General features: G+C 32.9%; 1 protein-coding gene across 1 annotated transcript in view; it reads right to left on the bottom strand.

The window, feature by feature from the left end:
* The window catches only part of LOC127858729 (multiple epidermal growth factor-like domains protein 6), a 32,621-nt gene extending 11,513 nt beyond the window's left edge, over window positions 1-21,108 (bottom strand). Inside the window, exons 1-3 of the mRNA XM_052395971.1 lie at window positions 20,893-21,108; window positions 498-707; window positions 23-235 (exon numbers count right to left, since the gene is read on the bottom strand). Coding sequence (XP_052251931.1) covers window positions 23-235; window positions 498-707; window positions 20,893-20,959 — 490 coding nt within the window. The 5' untranslated portion in view covers window positions 20,960-21,108. The remainder of the gene's footprint in view (window positions 1-22; window positions 236-497; window positions 708-20,892) is intronic.
* Window positions 21,109-24,036: the final 2,928 nt, after the last annotated feature.

Below are 24,036 nucleotides of genomic sequence, written 5' to 3'. Positions count from 1 at the left end.
ATAAAAAGTTCTGTATATTTACCTTGTTGTCTGTAAACTTCTATTTCACATATTACCATATAATCTTTGTCCCGTTTACCAGACATGCCACCAATCACAATTATTGCTTGCATAGCTTGTGGCGGAGTTAACACATAGGTTTGTACTAAATCAGATATTGTAGAGAACGGTTGTTCGACCATTTGACTGACGTCATTACCAATATACACTGTAATGTTTGCGAACTGGTTGTATGCTGAAATGTAAACACATTTTCTCAATATATGATCACGATCACGATGAACTGCGTTGTGAAGGTTAAACGGCATGTATGTACAAACTTTAATTGTATAATATGAATCCGTTTAATTATATGTTTATTATCATTTAACACCTATTAAATTAAAATTGTGTATGAGTACCATAACATAAACAATACAGAGAGACCAATAATACATAATTATATCCGTGTAAGTATACCTTTCTTATAAATCTTTGAATCTGTATTAATATACTACCTCCGTCTGTTCTCCCTTTAAGTACGATGCGCTTCACAAGATAGCTTTGTTGTAGATCTAATTGGAGCGAACATGGCCTTTCAATAGCGGTACAACATCCACACTTCCCGCCTCCGATGCGACCATCAACAGCTCGGTCAACACTCCAAATAGCATATAACGATGCATTTGTCGACAATGATGATCCCGGTATTGCAATCTTGATATCACCTTAAAAACAACATGCTAATTTTTTATAATTTGTTCAATATATTGATGTGAAGCAGTGTGGAATCCCGTAAGCAGTCAATTTTTTACGCAATTTATTTTCTTTATTCCATTGATTTAGCGAAGTGCCTCCTTGCAGTGATTTGGTTTAAACGTTTAAGAATACATTCATCTTAATTTCTAACGTTCCGCTTATGTTTTGTCGTTTCAAAAAAAAGTATATACGGTCTTCACATAAAACGACAAAGTGGATTGTTTCTCGGAAATGCATGTACACAATTTAAAAGTCCGGAAATGTTGTCTTAATTTCTAACTACAAACACTCCAAAGTTTCTTAACCCAATTACACATTTAACCAACGTAGAAATAGTAATTAGATGTGAAGATAAAATATTTCGCGCCCTTGTTTTAAGGTAGCGCACCTCTAATGGGCACATATCCAAATATAATCTAAGTAATTATTTTCTTAATCAGCATCATTTCACTGAACTACATGCAAATTTGTAGGTAGGCTTTCCATGCTTTTTAAAAAAATATACCGATTTTTTCAAAACCACCCCCACGCTCGGCTTTTGTCCAGTTTATTTTCACCCCTGGGGTATATAAAAGTTCCATAATTCATTCAAATTTCCAAATATGGGCATGCAGTTGGTGTGTACAGATGCTGTAAAGGTGTTTAAAGTTTAAACAAGATGAAATAAGTATTCTTTTACAGACATTTATTTTTTACAAATTTTTATCTATGGAAGAGCGCCATGAAATGTAAGTGATTTCAGCCAAGTAAAAATTGGGTCGGTTAAAAACAGTGTCATAAAATTCAAAATAGTATCATTTAAGTCATATTTTAAACTTAGTTTTTATAGAAACACTATATACAGCAAAAATACCAAGAAATAGACAGATTTACCGTTTACTTTTTGAAATAAAAATAAAAATGCAACATGCATGGTTCGTATTTTCAACAGCAAATCACCCAATTTCGCCATAACGTTGTTTTAATTTTAATAATTGAAGAATGTGCATAAAAATTGCAACATATTTAACAATAAATATAGCTTATATGCCATATTAAATCAAATTACGTTAGAAAAAAAAAAAACGCGTCGCAAAAAAGTATACGTCGTCGACAGGATTCGAACCTGCGCGGGAATATCCCAAAAGATTTCTAGTCTATCGCCTTAACCACTAGGCTACGGCACCTAATAGTGGGCTCTTCAACCTTCGAAGAAATCGCGGGAAATCATTAGAGGTGCACTACCTTAAGGAAACAGAATGTTTATCCCATGTGTGATTTTTAAAGTAAAGACACGTAGCATCGGTATATAATGAAAACAACACTTTTACATAAAGAAGTGTTATTAAGGATATTATATTTAATTGAAATATCATCAATCAATTTTTGTGAAATAGATAAAAAAGCATGTGTACATATCATAATAACGTTTAGAATTGTTAAAAACATATAAATGACTTTGTTTAAATGTGTACGTATGTATGAACGTTTAAAAATGCAACATACTATATTTTAATAAACTGCATAATTTCGACTTGAAACTTATTAAATTCTACATCATAGTCAAATTGTTAAACATTTTAATTGTTGTTATTTGTTGTAAGTAAGTGTCAGACGTCTATCAGTCATCATAGAAAGTATTATGAGTACTGACCTTTAATGAAGTAAGACTAATTTGTAAATATTTGTAAAACTTTGTTCCTATCACAATTGACAGTGTACTGTTTGCATAATGTGTTATTGACGATGAACATTGTTCAAGTCGAAATAAACTGTCTGTCTGTCTGTCTGTCTTAATATTCTTAATCAAGAATGTTTTGTGCTTTTCTAAATGACATGCATACTTTTTTCTACTAAAAATTTATATGGCCTGCATAACATGTGTAAAAGCAGCTTGAATTTTTTTCTGTTTAAAAAAGTATGCACTACTTATGCGATAACGACACTTTCCTACCGAATTGAAACGCGAGTCAAAATGCTCTAAGGCGCCCACTTTTGAAATTCAAGCGATGGTAATGTTTTATTATATTATTACTTTTATAACCCAACCGCCCATGAGCACGTTTCAAACGGCCGGAATCTTTTCGAACTCACGAAATATATACCGATGTATTTGAAAATCATTTTCTGAACAAGTTTGCATGAAGATTTGTGTTAAAATGATTACTGAAGTTTGTACATACATTTCACTTTAGCCTTTTATGGAAAACTACACCACCCCAGCAATCAATTGCTTTCGTCATAGCTGTCGCGTGCGGATGTAATATACATCGATAAATAAAATACGTTTATTAAATTAACTTAAATTAAAATAGTAGAATGTCGTTCAAAAGAACGCAATCATCCAACCAAGCTATATGTCGCTAAGTGTATAAAGTAAATATTTGCGCACTATTTCGACTTAATTGATTAATGCAAAGGGACTTTCCATGTATTGAAGTTTTACATTAAATGCTTTATATTGATAAATGTAAATATTTGATCAAAAAGGTCTATTAAAAACAAGAATACAATTAAAGAAAGAAATCAAAGTACTGAAAGTACTGGTTTGACGATGCTTTTGAAGAGGATGGATATATAGACGATATTTGTTTGATTCGGTGGAATATCGATTTTCCCAGAAAAACAGCGAAACATTTCGATATTTCCACTGTTATTTTTTACTGTTTAAAACAGTGAAATACCAGTTTATTTCACTGATATTTCTGTATAAATCACCGGAAAGCATAAAATAAATAAGCATCCATTTAAATTAATCTACATCAACGCAATTGTGTAATTTTTATTGCTTGTCATTTAGACGCAGGTCAATAGTTAATGGTTGTGGTGCAATCGTTTTCGTTCGTTGACACTGCACTCCCTTCAATGAGATTTATTTACCTAAATATATCATATTTTAACTTACAATTCTTTTGGGAGTAATGGTGCAGACAACTGGATAAAACAGCAACAATATGCTAACCAATAATTGAGAATTCCTGTGCTAACCCCCAATCACAGTATGTTGGGGTATAATAATAGTCAAATTTTGTTTTTCTTCTCAGAAGATTGTCGTAGATTATAACTTGAGGAATATATCATCCAAGACTACAACTTTTAGAAAGCCATTTTTTTCATTTATTTTTATTGATAAACAAGGTTTTGTAACAATCTATACTATACATAGATAGCTTTAACAGCACAATGTGGCTCACCTGAAACTGATTGTTTCTTAGTGGTGTTAACTAATTTTTCATGAAGATCTAGAAAAAAAGGCATTGTGAGCATGAACAAACTATTTGCGTCTATTCGATCTAGTTGAGCCTTGTTACCGAGTTTTTACTTTTATTTATTTGAACATTCTGATCAACTGCCATGAAGATCAGGTAAAAATGTAAGTGTTAACATAAATTTTAATGATTTAGTTATTGATCAAATGTTTGGAAGCACATGACCCACTTTGGAACGTGACCTGTTAATCACTGAGACTAGACCTTGTAACCTAAATGTTGAATATGCTATTTTCAAGCTTGACTATGAGATCATTTAAAATAATGTTCTAACCAATTTACAAGTGGATCAGAGAGAGAATGTGACCACTAAAGTATTAACAGACCTTTTCTTATATTTGACCTAGTGCCCTAATTTTTGATAGAATATGAAGCCCAAAATGACATAGAGGTGACTAGTTTCATAAGAATCTGGCAAAGAGGTGACACCCAAATTTAAACATTGTAAAATGATATCTCATGTGTTCACAATAAACTTTGGATAAAATACAACAGACAAAGAGTGATAACAAAAGCTCACCTTGTCACATCATAACAAGTGAGCAAAATAACCAAAACTATGACATTATATAATTGCTCAGTTACTTCCATTAACAATAAAATGTTACTTTTGAAACAAATACAATACCTTCCCTTTCTTACTACAGGCTGTTCTAAAACAAGATAGCCCTGTATCGCTCACCCAAAACTTCTTCTATAGTGTCAAAAACTGTTGACTAAGTTGTAACCTAGCTTTAGCCTGCACATGACCAACTTGCAATTTTAGCTTTTGATTTGATTAAGATGGACATTGTAAGCAATTTTCATGAAAATCAGGAAGATAATGTGACCTGTAGAAAGGTAAAGGAAGTTGTCTAAATTTTGACCTAATGACCTAGTTTTTGACAAACTACCAACTTTCAAACTGAAACTTCATTCATCGAGATAACATTCTGTCCAATTGTCATGAAGATCTGGAAGAAAATGTGACCTCTGGAGTGTCCACTAACCTTTTCTGTGATTTGGTTTGTTGACCTAGTTTGAACCACATATGACCTATTTTCAAACTTAACCTAGAATTGACCGAGATGAACATTGACCAACATAAGACAAACAAGGGCTGTTTGTAAAACATGCATGCCCCCCATATGGGCTGTCAGTTGTAGTGGTAGCCAATGTGTGAATACATTTTTTGTCACTTTGACCTTGACCTTTGACCTAGTGACCTGAAAATCAATAGGGATCATCTGCCAGTCATGTTCAATTTACCTATCAAGTTTCATGATCCTAGACCTTATTATTCTTGAGTTATCATCAGGAAACCTTTTTAATGTTATGAGTCACTGTGACCTTGACCTTTGACCAAGTGACTTGAAAATCAATAAGATTATATACCAGTCATGATCAATGTACCTATGAAGTTTAATGGTCATAGGCGTAAGCATTTTTGAGTTATCATCCGGATACTATTTTACTGTTTTGAGTCATTTTTACCTTGACCTTTGACCTAGTGACTTTAACATCAATAGGGGTAATCTGCAAGTCATGATCAATGTACCTATGAAGTTTCATGATCCTAGACGTAAGCATTCTTGAGTTATCATCCGGAAATCAGTAAACTGTTTTGACTCACTGTGACCTTGACCTTTGACTTAATGACCTGAACATCAATAGGGGTCATATGCCAGGCATGATCAATTTACCTATGTAGTTTCATGATCCTAGGCCTAAGCATTCTAGTCACTGTGACCTTACCCTTTTATCTAGTGACCTGAAAATCGATAGGGTTCATCTGTCAGTCATGATCAATGCACCTATGAAGTTTCATGATCCTAGGCCTAAGCGTTCTTGAGTTATCATCCGGAAACCATCTGTTGGACGGACCGACTGACGGACTGACCGATATGTGCTAAACAATATACCCCGAACAAGCCACATAAGAGATGCAGCATAACACATTCTTAAAGTAAAAGACATCTGAGCAATAATATCTTTTCTTCAAATGGTAAGATGAACAAACAAGAGGGCCTGAAAGGTCCAAAGTCGTTCACCTGAGAGAATAAGATATTATTGGGACAAATATTGTGACCAAAAGTCATGAAGATCGGAAAATAAATGTGACCTCTCGAGTGTTAACAATCTTTTACTATAGCAATATAAGGAAAAATGACCCATCCCCTGGCAGCCATGTTTTTCAACCAATTGTAACCATTTTCGAACTGATTCAAGATATCATTGAGACTTATATTCTGGCCAAATGTTATAAAGATTGGAATATAAACGTGGCATCCACAGAGTTAACAAGGCAAATGTTGACGGCGCAGAACGGCCATAAAGCGATCACAAAAGCTCACCATGAGCACGTTGTGTGATTACACTCAATGCGTTCAAATTTGTCTCACAGGCTTTGCCATTGACCTTTATAGTGTGGATGACTTTGTTATTATTTATTGCTATCATGTACCTGCAATATTGTGTGTATGTTTACAATACACAAAGCATATGACATAAATAGACTAATTGAGCTTATAATAATCTGATTTCTATAGCCAGGTCAATTAAGGGCTTAAAAAACATTTTTGTTGTCCTGATTTCATGAAGACTTGAGATATTTATGCAAATAGAGTTTCAAGATATGGGATTATCCACAAATAAAGTATTTTTGATCTGTGTTGTGCAGGCTCTTTTTCCATGACTGTCAAAGTGAAATTTCCATGTGAAAAGGATGTCAATTTTTTCATTCAACAATTGTGTATCAATAACGGTTCTGCATATAAATTGCAATTTTTTGATAGGAGATGACCAGGGTGACAGAGAAAAGGGATATGCATTTGAGATCTGATCAGGACTACATATTAAAGTGGTTATATTTAAAAATGTTTAATTACCACATGACCACGGACTCTAGATCTTTGTGACATGACTAAGGTTCTAAATTAATCTAGTATGAACATTTGAACTATACCTTTTTAAAACGATTAAAAAATAATATTTGATGTACAAATTTAATCTACCAATGTGTACAGATACTGCTTAACATATATTTGACTGTATTGAATGTAGGAACTAGTTAAAATATACATAAGTAAAAGAGATCAGGATATGAAATATTCATTTCCTGAAGCAAAGACCCTGGTGCTATGTTTTATGTCTTTAAACACACTGATTTAAGAAGTAAAACAATACATTGATACAACAGAGGTAAAATCATCCCCTCTGAACAATATGATACATAATTATGTATCATATCTCTGTATCTGGATCTGGATAGGTACACAGCAGGATGTTTAGGTGTGCGCGCTGCGGGAGAGATATAGGAGTTACTTATATTTTGGATTTAATTTAATTCACTGAAATTCATCACTGAAGTTACAGTATGATCTCATTTGATATAGATGTACATGATTGTATCAAGCAAAATATATTAAATAATTACCAGTATGCATTCACTGTCATGATCTCTGTATCATTAAAATGATTTCAGTAAAGTCTATCATTTATATGCATCAATTTTGTAAATATCAATATAAGTATACTACATAAAAATATTTTTGAAACAAGGGCTGTATGTAAAACATGCATGCCCCCCATATGGGCTGTCAGTTGTAGTGGCAGCCATTGTGTGAATATTTTTTTTTTGCACTGAGACCTTGACCTTTAACCTAGTGATGATCCTAGGCGTAAGCTTTCTTGTGTAATCATCCGGAAACCATTTTACTGTGTCAATTCACCGTGACCTTGACCTTTGACCTAGTGACCTGAAAGTCAATAGGGGTCATCTGCGATTCATGATCAATGTACCTAAGAAGTTTCATGATCATAGGCGTAAGCATTCTTGAGCTATTATCTGGAAACCATTTTTCAAAGTTGAGTCACTGAGACCTTGACCTTTGACCTAGTGACCTGGAAATCATTAGGGGTCATCTGCGAGTCATGATCAATGTACCTATGAAGTTTCATGATCCTAGGCATAAACGTTGTTGAGTTATCATCCGGAAACCATTTAACTATTTCGGCTCACCGTGACCTTGACCTTTGACCAAGTGACCTGAAATTCAATAGGAATCATCTGCGAGTCATGATCAATGTATATATGAAGTTGAATGATCCTAGGCATAAGCATTCTTGAGTTATCATCCGGAAATTATTTTACTATTTCGGGTCACCGTGACCTTGACCTCTGACCTAGTGACCTGAAAATCAAAAGGTTTCATCTGCGAGTCATGATCAATGAACCTATGAAGTTTCATGATCCTAGGCATAAGCGTTCTTGCGTTATCATCCGGAAACCGTTTTACTATTTCGGGTCACCGTGATCTTGACCTTTGACCTAGTGACCTCAAAATCAATAGTGGTCATCTGCGAGTCATGATCAATGTACACATGAAGTTTCATGATCCTAGGCATAAGCGTTCTTGAGTTATCATCAGGAAACCATTTTACTATTTCGGGTCACTGTGACATTGCTCTTTGACCTAGTGACCTCAAAATCAATATGGGTCATCTGCGAGTCATGATCAATGTACCTATGAAGTTTCATGATCCTAGGCATAAGCATTCTTGAGTTATCATCCGGAAACCATCTGGTTGACAGACATACGGACATACGGACCGACATGTGCAAAACAATATACCGTCTCTTCTTCGAAGGGGGCATAATAATACCGTAGCATGAACCAATAAGGGAGGCAACTTGTTATGTCACAGTTTGGCAGTGTATAAAAAGTGGTTCTTAATTATCTCGCTAAACATGGGTCTAAATTACGTTTAAAAGCTATTTTCTGATTGGATGAAACAGTCCGAAATAATCCAATAAATAAAGTCGAGATATTTATCTTGCGGAACAATGTCATGCAATGTTTCATAACACATATAACAGATTGATAGGAAGATATGAAAAAATCAAGGTTGCTAGGTTGCCCACTTAGAATGGTCCTGTTAGTATGATAGTACTTGATATATACATTGATTAGCCTGTCGGTGTTGTAAAGACATAAACTATTTTATGAATGTCTCAAAGTGTAGAATTATTTTGCATTTGGTAAAAGTAATGCAACATATAACCCTTAAGTGGCTGACAAGAACTTGTGGCTGAATACAACTAAAAAGAGGCATTATGCTTCTTGAAAATAAAAGTAAACATCATTATATATGAATTTTCTGATCAAAAGTGTTATTTTTAGTGAATAGGGGAAATACATTTTCAAGAATAAACAATATAATTATAAATGTTTTGGCGAAGTGCATCATAGTATTATCATAGTACCAGTTTTGGTCTCAACATCCATTAACATTTTTTAAATTTCATAACCCCTTGTTGAAAAAAAACAATCATGAAAAATAGAATTTTCAGAGTAACCTATGAAAATAAAATAAAAAATGCTTTATAAGACCCTAGATATTATTTTTGCAATCATTTTTCATCAATTACAAATGTTTAAAAAAATTATTGTTTCATGCTATTCATGGTAACAGTTTTTTGTCAGAAAATTAATTACATTTTTTTAAATGCGTTACCCCTTGTTGCCAAAAAATTCATAAAAAAATATATTTTTCAAAGATATCCATTAAAACAAAAAGAAAATGCCTTCTTAAACCTTAAATATTATTCCTTCAAGCATTTTACATCAATTATTTATGTTTGAAAAAATCATTGGTTCATGCTTAATACTGTTTGATTTACTGTAAATAATGTAACTACACATCCAAGTAGTGAGTCCATCAAACTATTGCAACCGAAACACCTGGTGTGCCAAGGCACCAGCCGAAGTCAAATGCCTTCTGTCTTAGTGCATTTTACTATCGTTATTTGTATGCATTTGTATGTGTTTGAAAAAATATATAATCTTAAATGACATCTTCTGACCATGCATGTCCTAGATTTCAAAATCCAGTCCCTGGTCTGACACATTGGTAACATTAACGATAAACTGTTACCAGGCTTCTGAATCTAATTAGCCAGGTCACAGGAAAATGGCAGTCTTATCAGTATTCAATTAAACTATTTGTCATTGTCAGAAAACCGCTCTTAAGCAACGGCTTTCTAGCAACTACAGGCTGAACTGGATCTAAACTGGCCACAATCGCCTTAATGTCTCTTTTACTGGGATACAGACGCAGTTCATTTAACTTTAAAGGGATCTTTTCACGTTTTGGTAAATTGACAAAAATTGAAAAAAGTTGTATCGGATTCGCAAATGTTCGTTTTAGTTATGTTATTTTTAGGAAACAGTATTACTGAACATTAACCATGGTCTAATATAGCCATAATATGCATCTTTTCACGATTTAAAAATTATAAAGCGTTGCAACGCGAAACGATAATTTGGAAAGTTATGTTGTTGTTGTTTAATTGTGTGAAACTACGAAGATTGCTTATATTAGGTATAAAATACGTCAACCATTTATACTTGGCAGAATAATCGAGCAGGCTAATGCGTTTTTACTCCAGGACTAAGGGGGTCACTGGTTCGAACCCTGCTGCGGACTACTTTTTTTAAAGAATTTTATTCTGGATTTTTAACTGGAGCATTTAAGATCCAATGTTTACATTTATCAATATAAAGCATTTAATGACTAACTTCAAAACATGTCAAAATCTGTGAAAAGGCCTTTAACATAATATCTACTCCTATAAATATGAGGTCGATGTACATAGTCTAAACGGTTAATTACGTCTAATTATTTGGACTATTATGATATCAACTACTTAAATAGAAAGAATAAAGAATTCATACAAACCAGTAATTTGAGTAAAGAGTTTGTAATCAATGTTGTATTTCAGGACAGCTTGGTGATATGCAAATCCAATATGCCATGTTGATATCGGGTATCATAGTCATTCAATAAGACGCAAAATGCTCGAACAAAATGTATAAAGCAAAATGTGACTCAAATTGATAACTAAAAATACCAGTATCATCAGTATGCAAGTTTTGCCATGTCAAGCTGTCGAGATCCAGAAAGTGCTTCATTCACATTGAATATATCCTTCGAATTCAATTTATTGTTGCATTACTAAATAGCGAAACAAGCCGATTTAAGCTGTAAGAAGTTTTGACACGAGTGTTATCAAGTCTCTCATTGGCGAAGCCATTGTTGTAGAAAGTGATCTATTCACATCGAATATATCCTTCGAATTTCATCCATTGTTGTCATTAGCGGAGATTTAGTGAATAAATAATTCATATATCATAAATGACAGCTTCTAAATAGCGAAACAAGCCAATTTATGCAGTAAGAAAGTTTTGACTCGAGACTCTCATGGGGGCGGCCATTGTTGAATGTTGAAACACGAACGACAACTCTGCTAGGAGAATGTTATCAATGAAAATCAACGAGGTCGAGGTATTTCGATAAGAAAAATCGAGTTATCTCAATCGGACTGGCTCGGTCTTTAACATAGGTCGCCACTGTGAAGAATTTTTGATGGTTATCATACCTTAGACGATGCTGTTCCAGCATCGTATAAAAGTAACCCTCAACTAGGCTCGAACCAATGACCTCTGGAGTAAAAGTCTATCGCTTAGACCACTCGGTCATTCATGCTCATACATTGATTGATGTTTTTCATACGTTATATAAGGAATACTCGTAGTTTCACAAATTATAACGAAAACAACAGAACTCTCCAAATTATTAAATCGTTTCGCGTTGCAACGCTTTATAATATTCAGATTTTTAAATCGTCAAAAGATTAATAAAATTGCTTTTTTAGAGCATGGTAAATGTTTAGTATTACTGTTTCCTCACAAATATCATAACTTCAACGAAAATTTGCGAATCTTAAACCTTTTGTTTCAATTTACCAAAACGTGAAAAGGCCCCTTTAAAGTGACATTATACGCATCTAACTGTAAACGCTATGTTTATAGGTGTCTATCGCAACCGATGTTTGTTTTTGGTGTTTTCCCTTCATATACACTTATATTTGTTAATGCGGCATCAACATACTAAAACAATATCCAGTAAAGAGAAAAATAATGCATTTGAATATCAACCGTACTTTCGTTTGACAACCGACAACAGAAATGATTCGTTTTCCTGCAACGATATATATTCATACGACAAACGAACACGTACTCCGATCCTAATAAAAAAACAGTTCCGCTCGGCTTAGAGGACTGGGAGTCATGTAAAATATCAAATATAATATATATTTTGTAAACAACTGGTAGCAAGATGAGTTGCTGATAATTAGTCAGATAGTACATTTTAACTTAATCTTTTGACCTGTTAATTCTTTTCAAAAGTGAAACATGCCCATAAATTCACTTTAAACTAGACAATAATTTTAATTAGTTACCGTTGATCCCGCATGGCATCATAAATAATCCGCTTATTATCAGCAAGTATTCCTTCAATACTGCCATTTGTCATTGTAGGTGGAAAAAAAACTACAGAATGTGACAAGAAAGTTAAGGCCAACATAACCATCAAAGCGCAAATATAAACTTTAACAACCAAAAAGCGGATCGTAAACCAAATACAATAAAGCAGAGTATTGTATTTCATCGCTATGAATAGACGGTTTAACTTTGCCATCATCATCATCATCGATCAGTGTCTTTTTTTGTTTTTTATTATACAGATTATGGCTTTTCGGGATAATATTTGACATACCATTGTTCAGCCAACAAATGCATTTCGTCTATGTCTCTTTATATTGAAATTGCTTTCTGTTCAAGAGAGTAACCTTTCATGTATATAAGAGATGTACAGTATCAAATTGTAAAAACTGTAGCATTTATTTAGCGGAACGAGAACATATATCTAAGGCTAATACGTCAGCAACATTGGCGGAAGCTCCTCGGCTCACAGCAATGTGTTATTATGTCATTATATATTGTCAGCATTACTCCAAATAGTGTTAAGACGAATGAAAATCATTTAATCGTTTTCCTTTCCCATATTCGTTGTTACGTGCGTATGTTTGTTCATTATTGAATAACACTCAAAAACAAATAGCGAGATATCTTGTATATGTACAATATTATACAATGGCGTATATGTATAATATAAAACAATGGCAAGGTAAATATGGTATTCATAGAATACAATTGATAAACTATCATTTAATATGACAGTGTCAGATAAACTTTGCCGAGCCAAATAATATGGATCATATAAGGTTTAATCTTGTTCCGCGCTAGTAGCTTCATTGAAATTAACTCTCTTTGCTAAACATGTTAAACTACAATCAGACAAACTAAATGAATACTACGCAACGAATTATGCGATCTTACACGTTGAAATTTGCTTTTATATGCAGGGCGTTTAGGACCGTTATAACCATATACAGTTAGTTATTCTGAAGATATATAGATACCGGTTATACAAACAAAAACAAATAAACCCACAGGATCAACGATTGTGAATACTTACAAACAAGCGATTAACAAAGTTTTCATCACCACACACGACTGTTATATACTAGACCAACAGTTACTTCTATAATAACTACACAAAAATCAGAAGACGAATGAACTTATTTATTGTTTGTCAAGAGTGGATAGCAATTGATAACATACCGATAACAACGTATTTTTATTATGCCCTAAGATGCTAGGATTACACTGGATAAGTTGATAACGTACCTCTGACGTTATATCGGTAATTGTCACAGTTGTATTCGCGTTTAAAACCGTAAATGATAATAGTATAACTCTATTAATAATAAAATAAATTAGTACCTGCGCATATGCATGTACGTAGAACAAATCCAAGTACAAATAAATATATCCTTTCTTTTGTATATATTCTAAAAATATCGACTTCTACTTAAATCGTATGATAATTAAAGGTTTGCGTTGTACAACACGCATTCATTTACACCCCTGAACAGTTTTAAGTAATTCGCACACGGTGACAGCCTTATTTAAAACTGCCTTATTGTTATGTGCAATGCAGCATGAAGTTAACGTAGGAAATGACATTTGGTTGTTTCATGAGAAATGCGACAACCGTAGATATATATTTAAATGATCTAGTTAATCTAGTTTAACGCTCACCAACTAACTTGTATTGTGCGCACTTCCGGATTATACAGATATGCGACATCCCTCCCTCCCCTCTCCGTATACCTTATTTATGTTCGTTTGTCAAGCGTATGATAATTATCGACAATTACGATACACGAGTCTATCCGTTAGACGCTGAAAGTGAGATTTCAACAATTGTGACGGACTGATCCTGTACATAATTGCAATAACGTTCGTTGGGTTAAATTAACAAATGAAATTAATGAAACAATTTTGTTGCATGTATTTATTCAATGAAGACATTAATAAAGAACAAGTTGTGTGGCTCCTGAGTGTCCATAATGCCCAGATATAGTTGAGAAATTTTGATCGTTATACAACGGTTATTCATATAGTGTGTTCTTAATTTTTAAAATAATAGCTAACGGTCACTTTCACCGAACGATATTTTAAACACATCATGTCAATGTTTGTTATACAATTGCCTAAAGGAGAAGATTGTTAAATAACTTAATCCCACTGCATTAGCGTTGGTCCAAATAAGGCAAATGGTATGAGCAAACTAAAATGACTGATATTTGCCGTTTTGAGTGGTAAATACTTTGATAGCCGCTTAATTATACAACCATCGTCTAATGTTGAGTCAATTTTAAGTGTACCGTAGTAGCTCCAAGTTTAATGACACTATACATTTGTAAACAACATCTTTCAAACAAAATAATCATATGATGTGCCTCTTATTTTTTGGACGAGTAGAATTTCCCTATCTTGATGACTCTTACTTTTCGCACAGTTGCATTTAATCCAAATTAATCTTATTGGTATTTGCGTATATCCCTTGATATATCACATCTGTGTTTTTTTCCAACCAGTTTACGGTTATAAAACCTGGTAGATGAATACGAGGAGTGAGTAGACCGTTAAGTTTGCTTTATTTTGGTATATAGGCATACAAACTCGGTAAGTATGTATACTGCGCGGTACATCGTATAGCGAAATACTTTTGTCTATACGGAAATGAGACACAAACCGGTTGTTCAAGTATGATTTGTGTTGCTTTTTATAGAAGTAAGAATGTTCGTATACGTGGAAACATCGTATACTCAAAATTGACGAACATATAACTTAAATGAATAATATTGTTGATGAAAAGTATAGATTTAATAGAGCACAAAGCATCAATGGTGCAATATTTAGAATATTTTGTTAAAAGTACACGTAGAGGCGCTGAAAATAAACAATCTTAAGGCGGAAAAGTCGCTCGGCGCGCATAACAGGCCATACCGGAAGCCAGTAACTTCACCTCACACCGCATTCCAGTGGGTCTCCTACTGCATAACCATTGAGAGGCACAAGAAAATGTTTCGCTTGTATCAAACTGGGCCATTGGAAAAGATCAGCTGTAGAATGTTCAGCATACACGCCAAACAAAAAGATATGTTTGGAAAAGAAGAGTTGTTTTGCTTCCGTGTGAAAATGGTGACAGACAGTATTTTCTAAATGTCGAAATGGATCACCAAACTCAATGTATTGATATTGAATGAGAACATTAGCCGGTTATTAGATTAAAGGCCCACTTTGCAACGTTGGAGGAGGTTAGTGATAGTATGTATATTGAAGATGTAGTTAGTTGCCGTTATAAGCCGGCTTTTATATTTACACCCGATCAATATCAGTTGAAAAACAAATACTCAGCGAGAGTAAGTTCAATTATCGTTAACAACTATTTGAAACTTTATTTTCGGAACGCGTTGTTTCAAGTTTTAATTTCGAAAAGCTATTAATCCGCTAACAGCGGCATTTAATAAGAAAGTTTAAAACTGATAAAACGTTAATTCACACTTTCTCCAATATAAAGTTACATTTAAAATCACCTTACTCGCTGACCTTATGTTTTAGGAAAATTTCCTCCTTGCTTACCATAATTTCGGTGTAAGCAATATATAACATGATATATGTATAGAAGATAGGAAATGTTTAGGTTTAAGCTAACAATATACTATCAAGCTGTGCTGTTTGTTAAATACGCTTCCATTTGTAGTAAATACAACTAGTCAAATATTTCCTAACATTCTGTGAATTGTTTTTGCATTTGTATACGTTGACATTTGTGACGAATTAGACTATAAAACATATATGCAAATGACTTAACAAAAATACTGTGGTAGAGTTTGGATTTTTGATAACCGAATATTAATGTATTTTATTATGCTACTCAGCCAGTGCTCGTCATGCATACAAATCAGTTTTTCAGCGGCAACAGGTACAACTCAATCAAGTGTCTATGTGTGTTAAATATTTTCCTGATGCAAGTAGTATATATTATAGTAATGTTTTTGAAAGTTGTAGCTTTAATGTAGATAAGCAATCTGATCTTCCAGTGTGAGCTTTTCTTGGAAATAAACAGGTAGGATTGAACTGCAATTTGATTAATTACATTGACGAACAGGCCAACGGTATATTCTCGCGATCAGCGAGACAAGTTAACGATACCACGTGGAATGCAAATGAGCTAGAAAAAGAGCAACCTGTTTCCGGAAGTGAACGGATTAAATGTTGGTGTTTCAATAAACAATACAAATCGCGAATTAACAGTTAATAACGCCATTAAGCCACAGGAAGTTGATTTTCAGGAAAAAACATAGAAGTTTCCCGGCTTCCAACATGACTCAAGTGAGACTTCATATCGTGCTTACATCTAGAATTGGTATGATATGGCCCCGGAAGCGGACACAGAATCTCATAAGCAGGCTCCCGAACTTGAAAACTATTGGCATGATATGATTCCCGGAAGCGAACAAATAATCCCAGAATTGAGCGGACAATTCATGATATGACTCCCTGAAGTTAGACAAAGTGTATATTGTACATTCGCGGAAGTGGAAGATATTAGACGGTTTTCAAAAATGTGTTGTAGAATATATGGTGTGTCCGTTGAAGGGCACATATATTTTATATAAATGTTGATACTTGTGCGGTTAAACATTTAGATGTTACTGCCATCTAGTATGATATTTAACTCGCAGCTGAATTTTGCATGAAACGGACGCAGTTTATATAATTGTTTAAACTAATGAGAATGCTTTGCAAAATTTGTATAAAAAGTAATTTTAAACAATCAAAATACAAAACCTATTTATTCGATGGTAGTCATGAAAATAATATCCATAAAATAGCTTTAAATATATTGAATGACAAATACATATAACGTTAAGTCCGGATTGGATTACAAGAGCAAACAATTGAAATAGCAACTATTTAAGTCGAGGTGTGGATCAAGACGATTGGCAGATACGATATATGTACTTCTATCAGATATGAAACAATCATACTAGAGTCAGCAAACAATATTTTGTCTAGAAGGAAACTTTACGTTTTGAAAAAGTAGCAGCTCGCTAGCTGTTAATTGGTTAGATCGTCTTCGTAGGAAAATCAAGTCTGTCCATGCCTACACGAAAATTGTATATATATTCCTGTCTGATTTTTTAATAATGCTCGGATAAAGTGTGTATTTCCTTTATTCTAAGAATTCGCGCCCATTCTAAGAATATATGTTCATTAAGTACGCGCATGAGTGTATACACTAGCTCGCAGTGAATGCGCACTACGTCGTGTTGCCATTATTGTGAATTAAATATTGTACAATCTGTCTTTAATATTTAATGTAAATTAACTTCAGCGTAAAGAAGTACAATTTTAAATTGATTCTTTTAGTTTTTAACTAGTCATATATTCGAGGTAAGTAGTTCAGACTGATTTAACCCGATAGCTATAATACGTTTCGAAATTGAAATCAATAGGAAATCAATAAGATCTGTGTGTTTTCTCAATTTGGGTTTGTATTCATTTGAGAACAACGGCGTGTTTTCATTCAATGTCAAATATTATAATCTTTTGAAGATTTGTATTATATTGGTTAATGCCTTTAGTCACAATGAATTATACTAAGTTTTGGTTCATACTACAGCATATTAATGCTAATATTTGTACTCGTTGGTCAAAATTCAACTTTAACGTATTTGTCTGCAGAACAACACCAAACATATTAACGTATTTGAAATAGGTGTATTTTAATGGTCTATCTATTTTTTGAGAAATTTCGAAATCTTAGAGTAAGTAAGTTTTAATCGTTTTCAACGTGGAAATCACATGCCTCTCATTTGACAGCGGACGCCACATCTAGTGAATGAACATATCTATGTAAAGCGAAATCAACAGTATCATATAATAAATAATGGAATTATCGATTTACTTAATTTTATGTTTTGATCATTATATAGAGAATACTAGGTCGGTGCCGAATAAAGCAAAGTTTATTTTGCGAGGCTTAGAAAATCTGAACCACGAGCCTTGGCTAGTGGTTCAGATTTTCGTGCCGAGAAAAATAAACTTTGCTTTATTTTGGCACCGACCTAGTATTCAATTAATCCCATCAATTTTCTTAGGCGTAAATTATTTCTTTAAACATAGAATAGGAAAATCGAACTAGATCTACACGGAAAATCCCAAAGTTATTTTAAGCAAACAGTGTTTCATTATTTTAATAGTGCCGAGCCTAACACATTACAAAAAGATCAATAACTAACCTGTTTTTCTGTTTATCATACCTCTACGTCCCCGATTTTTAAGATAATGAAAAAAACACACACTAAACATGCATTGTGTCCTAATGACGTGTTAATAATGACGTCACGAGCACGCGAACTTAATATTTGTAAATAATATTTTTATGCTTTTTGAGGTGCATTATGTGTTAAAAATATATTACATCTTGGTATCAAATTGTTTGTTTTGTTGAATCTGATTCGACTTTACTAAAAATGATTACTTTATAGTTGATTCCGAGTAATATGACCATTCACCGCCGCGCGTGACAGCTATATTTCAGCACTGCACGTCTGATGATGGGATAAAATGTTATACTAGATAAATTTGGACGAGCCCATCATCTTTTAAAATCTACATTGCTTTTTTTTCATTTTATCATACACTTTGCACAAAGTAAATAGTTAAATGTTTTCAAAATTAGACAGTCATATACCAATTCTACATGTGCATGTCAATAACTCCCGTTTTGTTGCTAACATGGATAAATATTTGATAAATGTGATTTTGCATATATAGGCAAAAACCTCTTAAGTATTTACGTATTTAGTATAACGAGCAATTTATACATATTAACCAATTTATGCCTAGCGTCTAGAAAAAAAGCCTTGGAAAACAGCGTAGACCCAGATGAGACGCCGCATGATGCGGCGTCTCATCAGGATCTACGCTGTTTGCTTAAAGGAATATCTGTAAGAACAATTCCAAATATAGAAATAAATATACTAGACATATCCTTATTTTGGAAATAAATTGATCCCATTAAAAGGATGGGAGAGTCCACTAGGCATAAATGGATTAAAACAGTAAACTACCTTTATATATATATATATATATATATATATATATATATATATATATATATATATATATATATATATATATATATATATATATATATATATATATATATATATATATATATATATATATATATATATATATATATAATGGATGTTACTATAATATATTTCAGTGCGATTCAATAGCAATAATATATACGTTTATTTCCTCCAAATACATGAATAGCTGAACTAATAATAAGACAAAAGTTTACAATTATTGACAAAAAGCATTAGAGTAATATGTATACATAGTACAATATATTATGCTTCTTTAGCGATCAGCACAGTCAAAAATTGACATAATCAGAGTAAACTTACATACACAAATAGTTGAACTATTATTTATTGGCATGGAAATAAGTTGCTATTTTTAAGGAAAATAAATCTTCTAGATGTAATTGAAACAGAAAAAAGTACGCATGTGGTATAAACATTAAACATAAAATATCATATGCACCGATAAGTTAATTAGTAAATATGCATATCGCACATACACGTGGTTTTTAAAACCATTACTAATCAAAACATTCGCGAAAACAATCTGGCATTCTAGGTACGAAAAAGAAATTCTAGAATACCTTCTGTTTACTGATAATGTACCCATAGCGCATTGCGGTAAGATTGATAGCAACATAAGAAACAAACTGGTTAACACGTTACGAACAAAAATTCTAGAATATTTTCTCTTAAGTATTTACGACAATAGTGCTCGAGCAAGTTTGTTTCTTGTTAAACGTATCCCTTTAGCCCACGACATAACGTTTTAGGAATTGTACAGTTTGACGCGCCTGGGTTGAGGAACGTTTGACACATCAATACGTCTTCTTGTTGTTCAAGCGGTGCTATACATGTTCAAACTAGTGTTTTCGTTACCATATATGCAATTAACTCTTAATTGTTTCCGAAAACAATGCACTTCGAAACATTTCATTTCGTAACGTACCTATAATATATCTTAAACTATTAATTGTTTCTAAAAAATACATGTTCAAACATTTGATTTCGTTACCTCATATAACATTGACTCCGAATAGTTGTTGAATAGCCTGATGTCAAATTAACTCGGTATTGATTTATCATACCATAGATGTTCTAACAATTGAAACGTAACCTTATATTTCACTAACTCTGAATAGCTTTCGAAAATCATACATGTTTAAACATTTTATTTCTTAACCTGATATAACATTGATTCTTTATTGTTGTCCAATGCAATACATGCTCAAACATTTGATTTCGTAACATGATTAAAATATTTAAAATTTTAATTTCTTAACCTCGTATAACTTTGACAGTGAACTTTGTCCGAATAACACATTCCAAATTTGATTTTGTAACCTCATATACAATTGCCTCCGAGTAGTTTCTGAATATTCCTGAAATACATTTAAATAGTTAATACAATACAGAATTGATATTATAATGATACCAGGTAGTATCATTGTTAGCACAATCATTATTAGGTTCGAATAATAATCATGAATGTTGGAATCATACCTGCGACTTTGCATGATTGCAGAAAATATCCGAATAAAAATAAAATACTCATTTGAAGTGTAAACATTCTGAAAACTTGACGTTCTGTACTGGCGTTAATTACAATACAATGTATATTTGTTAACACTAATCTTAAGAGATGTCAACATTATATTTTAGTGAATTGCACACATGAACGTTCTGGTATAAAATGTTCTGTCCCACAAGATAATAACACTGATATCTTAAATTGTTGTGAGGCTAGATCGATGGCGAACGTGATAGACTTCAGAATCGTATTCTTTAAAGAGAAAACCGGATACTGTCTTAGTGCACAATTCCGGTGTTTAAAATTCTAAGAAGACACACTCTATAATCAGATATGTATATACAATCAGCATTCGAGTGTTAAGTAACCCAGCCTTTCAGCTAGTTACCTCTCGACTGTTGTCTTGTCATTTTAAGTCCTTTAACTACTCTGTTCAATTATTATAAACTCTCACTTACTCGTTTTAGTAGAAGTCTTCTAAACGCATTGAAGTTCAAAATGGAGAATAGGGGTGACATTGATCTGCTTGTACCTTTTTTTTTACTTTTTGTAAATAATTATAAGCTCTGCGGATTTGCACGTGCTTTTACATATTTGTTATTCAACTAGTACTTATCTAAATACGTGGTCTGTAAGTTCATTAAATATACAATGTATGCATAAAAAGGTGACACAAACGACGTCAACAACTGTGGAAGAGTTACCTTTAGAAGTATGCATTTGTAAATATATGCCATTAAATTATACAACATATTTCGTAAGTGGTTATAAATAAATAACGTCCTGAATGGTTTCCATTTTGTATTCTGATATAAAAAAGTACAATTTATAATAATTTGTTCATTTCTTGATTTTTACGAGAAACAATATGGTGTATATTAAGAATTTAGCTAATAACACCAGCAAATGAAACTCACTTTCGCTTAGGCGAAAACAAAACAAGAATTACATAATGAGGTCACCAAAACTTTAACTATCAAGTCTTGAAATCATTTGAAGAACATACTGTAAATACGTTATATGAGGATTTATTTATTAACATGGAATGTTCGATGACCAACCTATCGGTATTTTATAAGCAAATTATCACACACCTCAAACAAACCGTGCGCGGTTAGAAGTCAGAGAGATACATATAGAACTATCTACGATAATCCCATTACTGGAAAAGTTTGATTGCTGATTTCAATGACATTAATAGATTATCGACCATGATTGAACAAGTTCACAATTGTATTGGCCATCAAAATACATATATTCAATTACAAATTGAGATGAAGTTTGGCTATACACATAATTATTGTACGAACTGCTGATAATTAGAACACAAGTAAAGGAAAGTAAATCATAGCATGCAAAAACTGAAGATATAACTATAAAAACAACAGCGTTATTCAAAAGTTATATTTATTAGCGTAATATTTTTTTACAAACCTTAAACGAACGACACACGATCAAAGTAATTTTAATACGGGAATTCACGATTTGGTTACTACATCACGATTTCTTGCGCTGAATTTGTATTTCCTAGTTTCATGATATTCAAATAGTATATTTCGTTTTAACTGACTTTTCAACCCGGGAATTCTACATTGGAGAACACGCTTTGCGAAAAGTATAATTTTGTAATGGTGGAACACCGGTCAAAGCTTCTAACAAGTCTTGTTCCATCATTGTATATCATCGTCTAAATTAAAGTCATATCCGAGTCTTTCATGCTTCAATTTAATTCACACTTTCAATACACTTAAATACAACAGTATTAATTATAATTATGGACTTAACATCCTGGATCTTGCAGATAATAGAAAATGTATGCTCGAGAATTACTATTTTTGACATGAAGGCGGATGCAGAACATATCCGTTGTAATTATCAGATAATAGAAGCATATAATTACTCATTAAGCTCCTATATAAGTGTATTGACAAACCTTTACACGACCACTTTTAAACATGAAACTATGTTTTTTAATTATTATTAATGCTAAGGAGATATTATAGTTAAATACGCAGTGTCGATGTGTCAGCTTATATATAATTCAAGGGAAATAATAACGTATACCTGTAAATAATTGTATAGCTCAATGTATACGTGCTACCTTATGCGTACCCATGTTCAGGGCACTTTACATAAGTCAACTATTTCCAACGATTGTGTAAGTGAATGTACATTGACTTAATAGTATACACGTATGTATCAACGTATTATGTATGTCATTATACTTGACACGTTCACTTCTTTACTTACTTTTAAAACAGAAAGAGTTTATTTATAACTATGATTTCCATAACCTACATTTTATTAAGAAACCAACATATTTCAAAACATATAAAATAACGTTATTATTTACAAACTGTGCAACGAACAATGCACTTTATCTGAGCAGTTCGTTTGAACGTACTAAGAAGCATATACGACACTCATAAATAATAGTGTACCTATGTATCTATTAAATATGTCCACCTTTTAATAATCATTTTAAACGAATACATTGCTGCCTACTAGTATATGAAAAACAAAACACCAGCCTGTTTACACAATACAATAATGCATAGCACACGTTTGTAAAAAAAATCACATATCAAAACAGGGAAAAAGTCTAGGGGCGAAAATGAAATGCTGAGATATCTTCTCTCTATTGCGTATAAACTGTACAAGTTAGATTGTGATTGTATCAATATCACATAAACACACAATAAAGGGTTTTAAGCAGTGCAAATGTTGATTTGCCTTCCATGTCACTTTCATGTCAGACACACCGAAGGGTACTTTTCTTGTATTCTACTCCGCATGTAAACTGTTATGAATATTATGAGTTGTGAATTGTTGTGACAGTTATTCCGAGAAAAGAAGAGGAAGTGGTGAATAACATTTTCGCACACTCTCAAACACTTGTGGCAAGTTATCGCGTAAAGTCTTCACAAGCAGAAGCAACTCTTGAAGAATTTTGAAATAGAGTTAAGCATACAGTTTACCTTCCCTTGGTATTATTTCGGAAAAAACAGGATTTGAAAAAAATATAAGCAAAATCCGTGCATCTCTGGTCTGGTTTGTAATATGCCTACTTAGGATGCTTTCCCACTGTACTTTTGACAAAAATATTCCCCAATCCA

Source organism: Dreissena polymorpha, chromosome 14 (assembly GCF_020536995.1).
Source record: "Dreissena polymorpha isolate Duluth1 chromosome 14, UMN_Dpol_1.0, whole genome shotgun sequence".
NCBI lineage: Eukaryota > Metazoa > Mollusca > Bivalvia > Myida > Dreissenidae > Dreissena > Dreissena polymorpha.
This window is presented reverse-complemented; position numbering and strand designations above follow the sequence as displayed.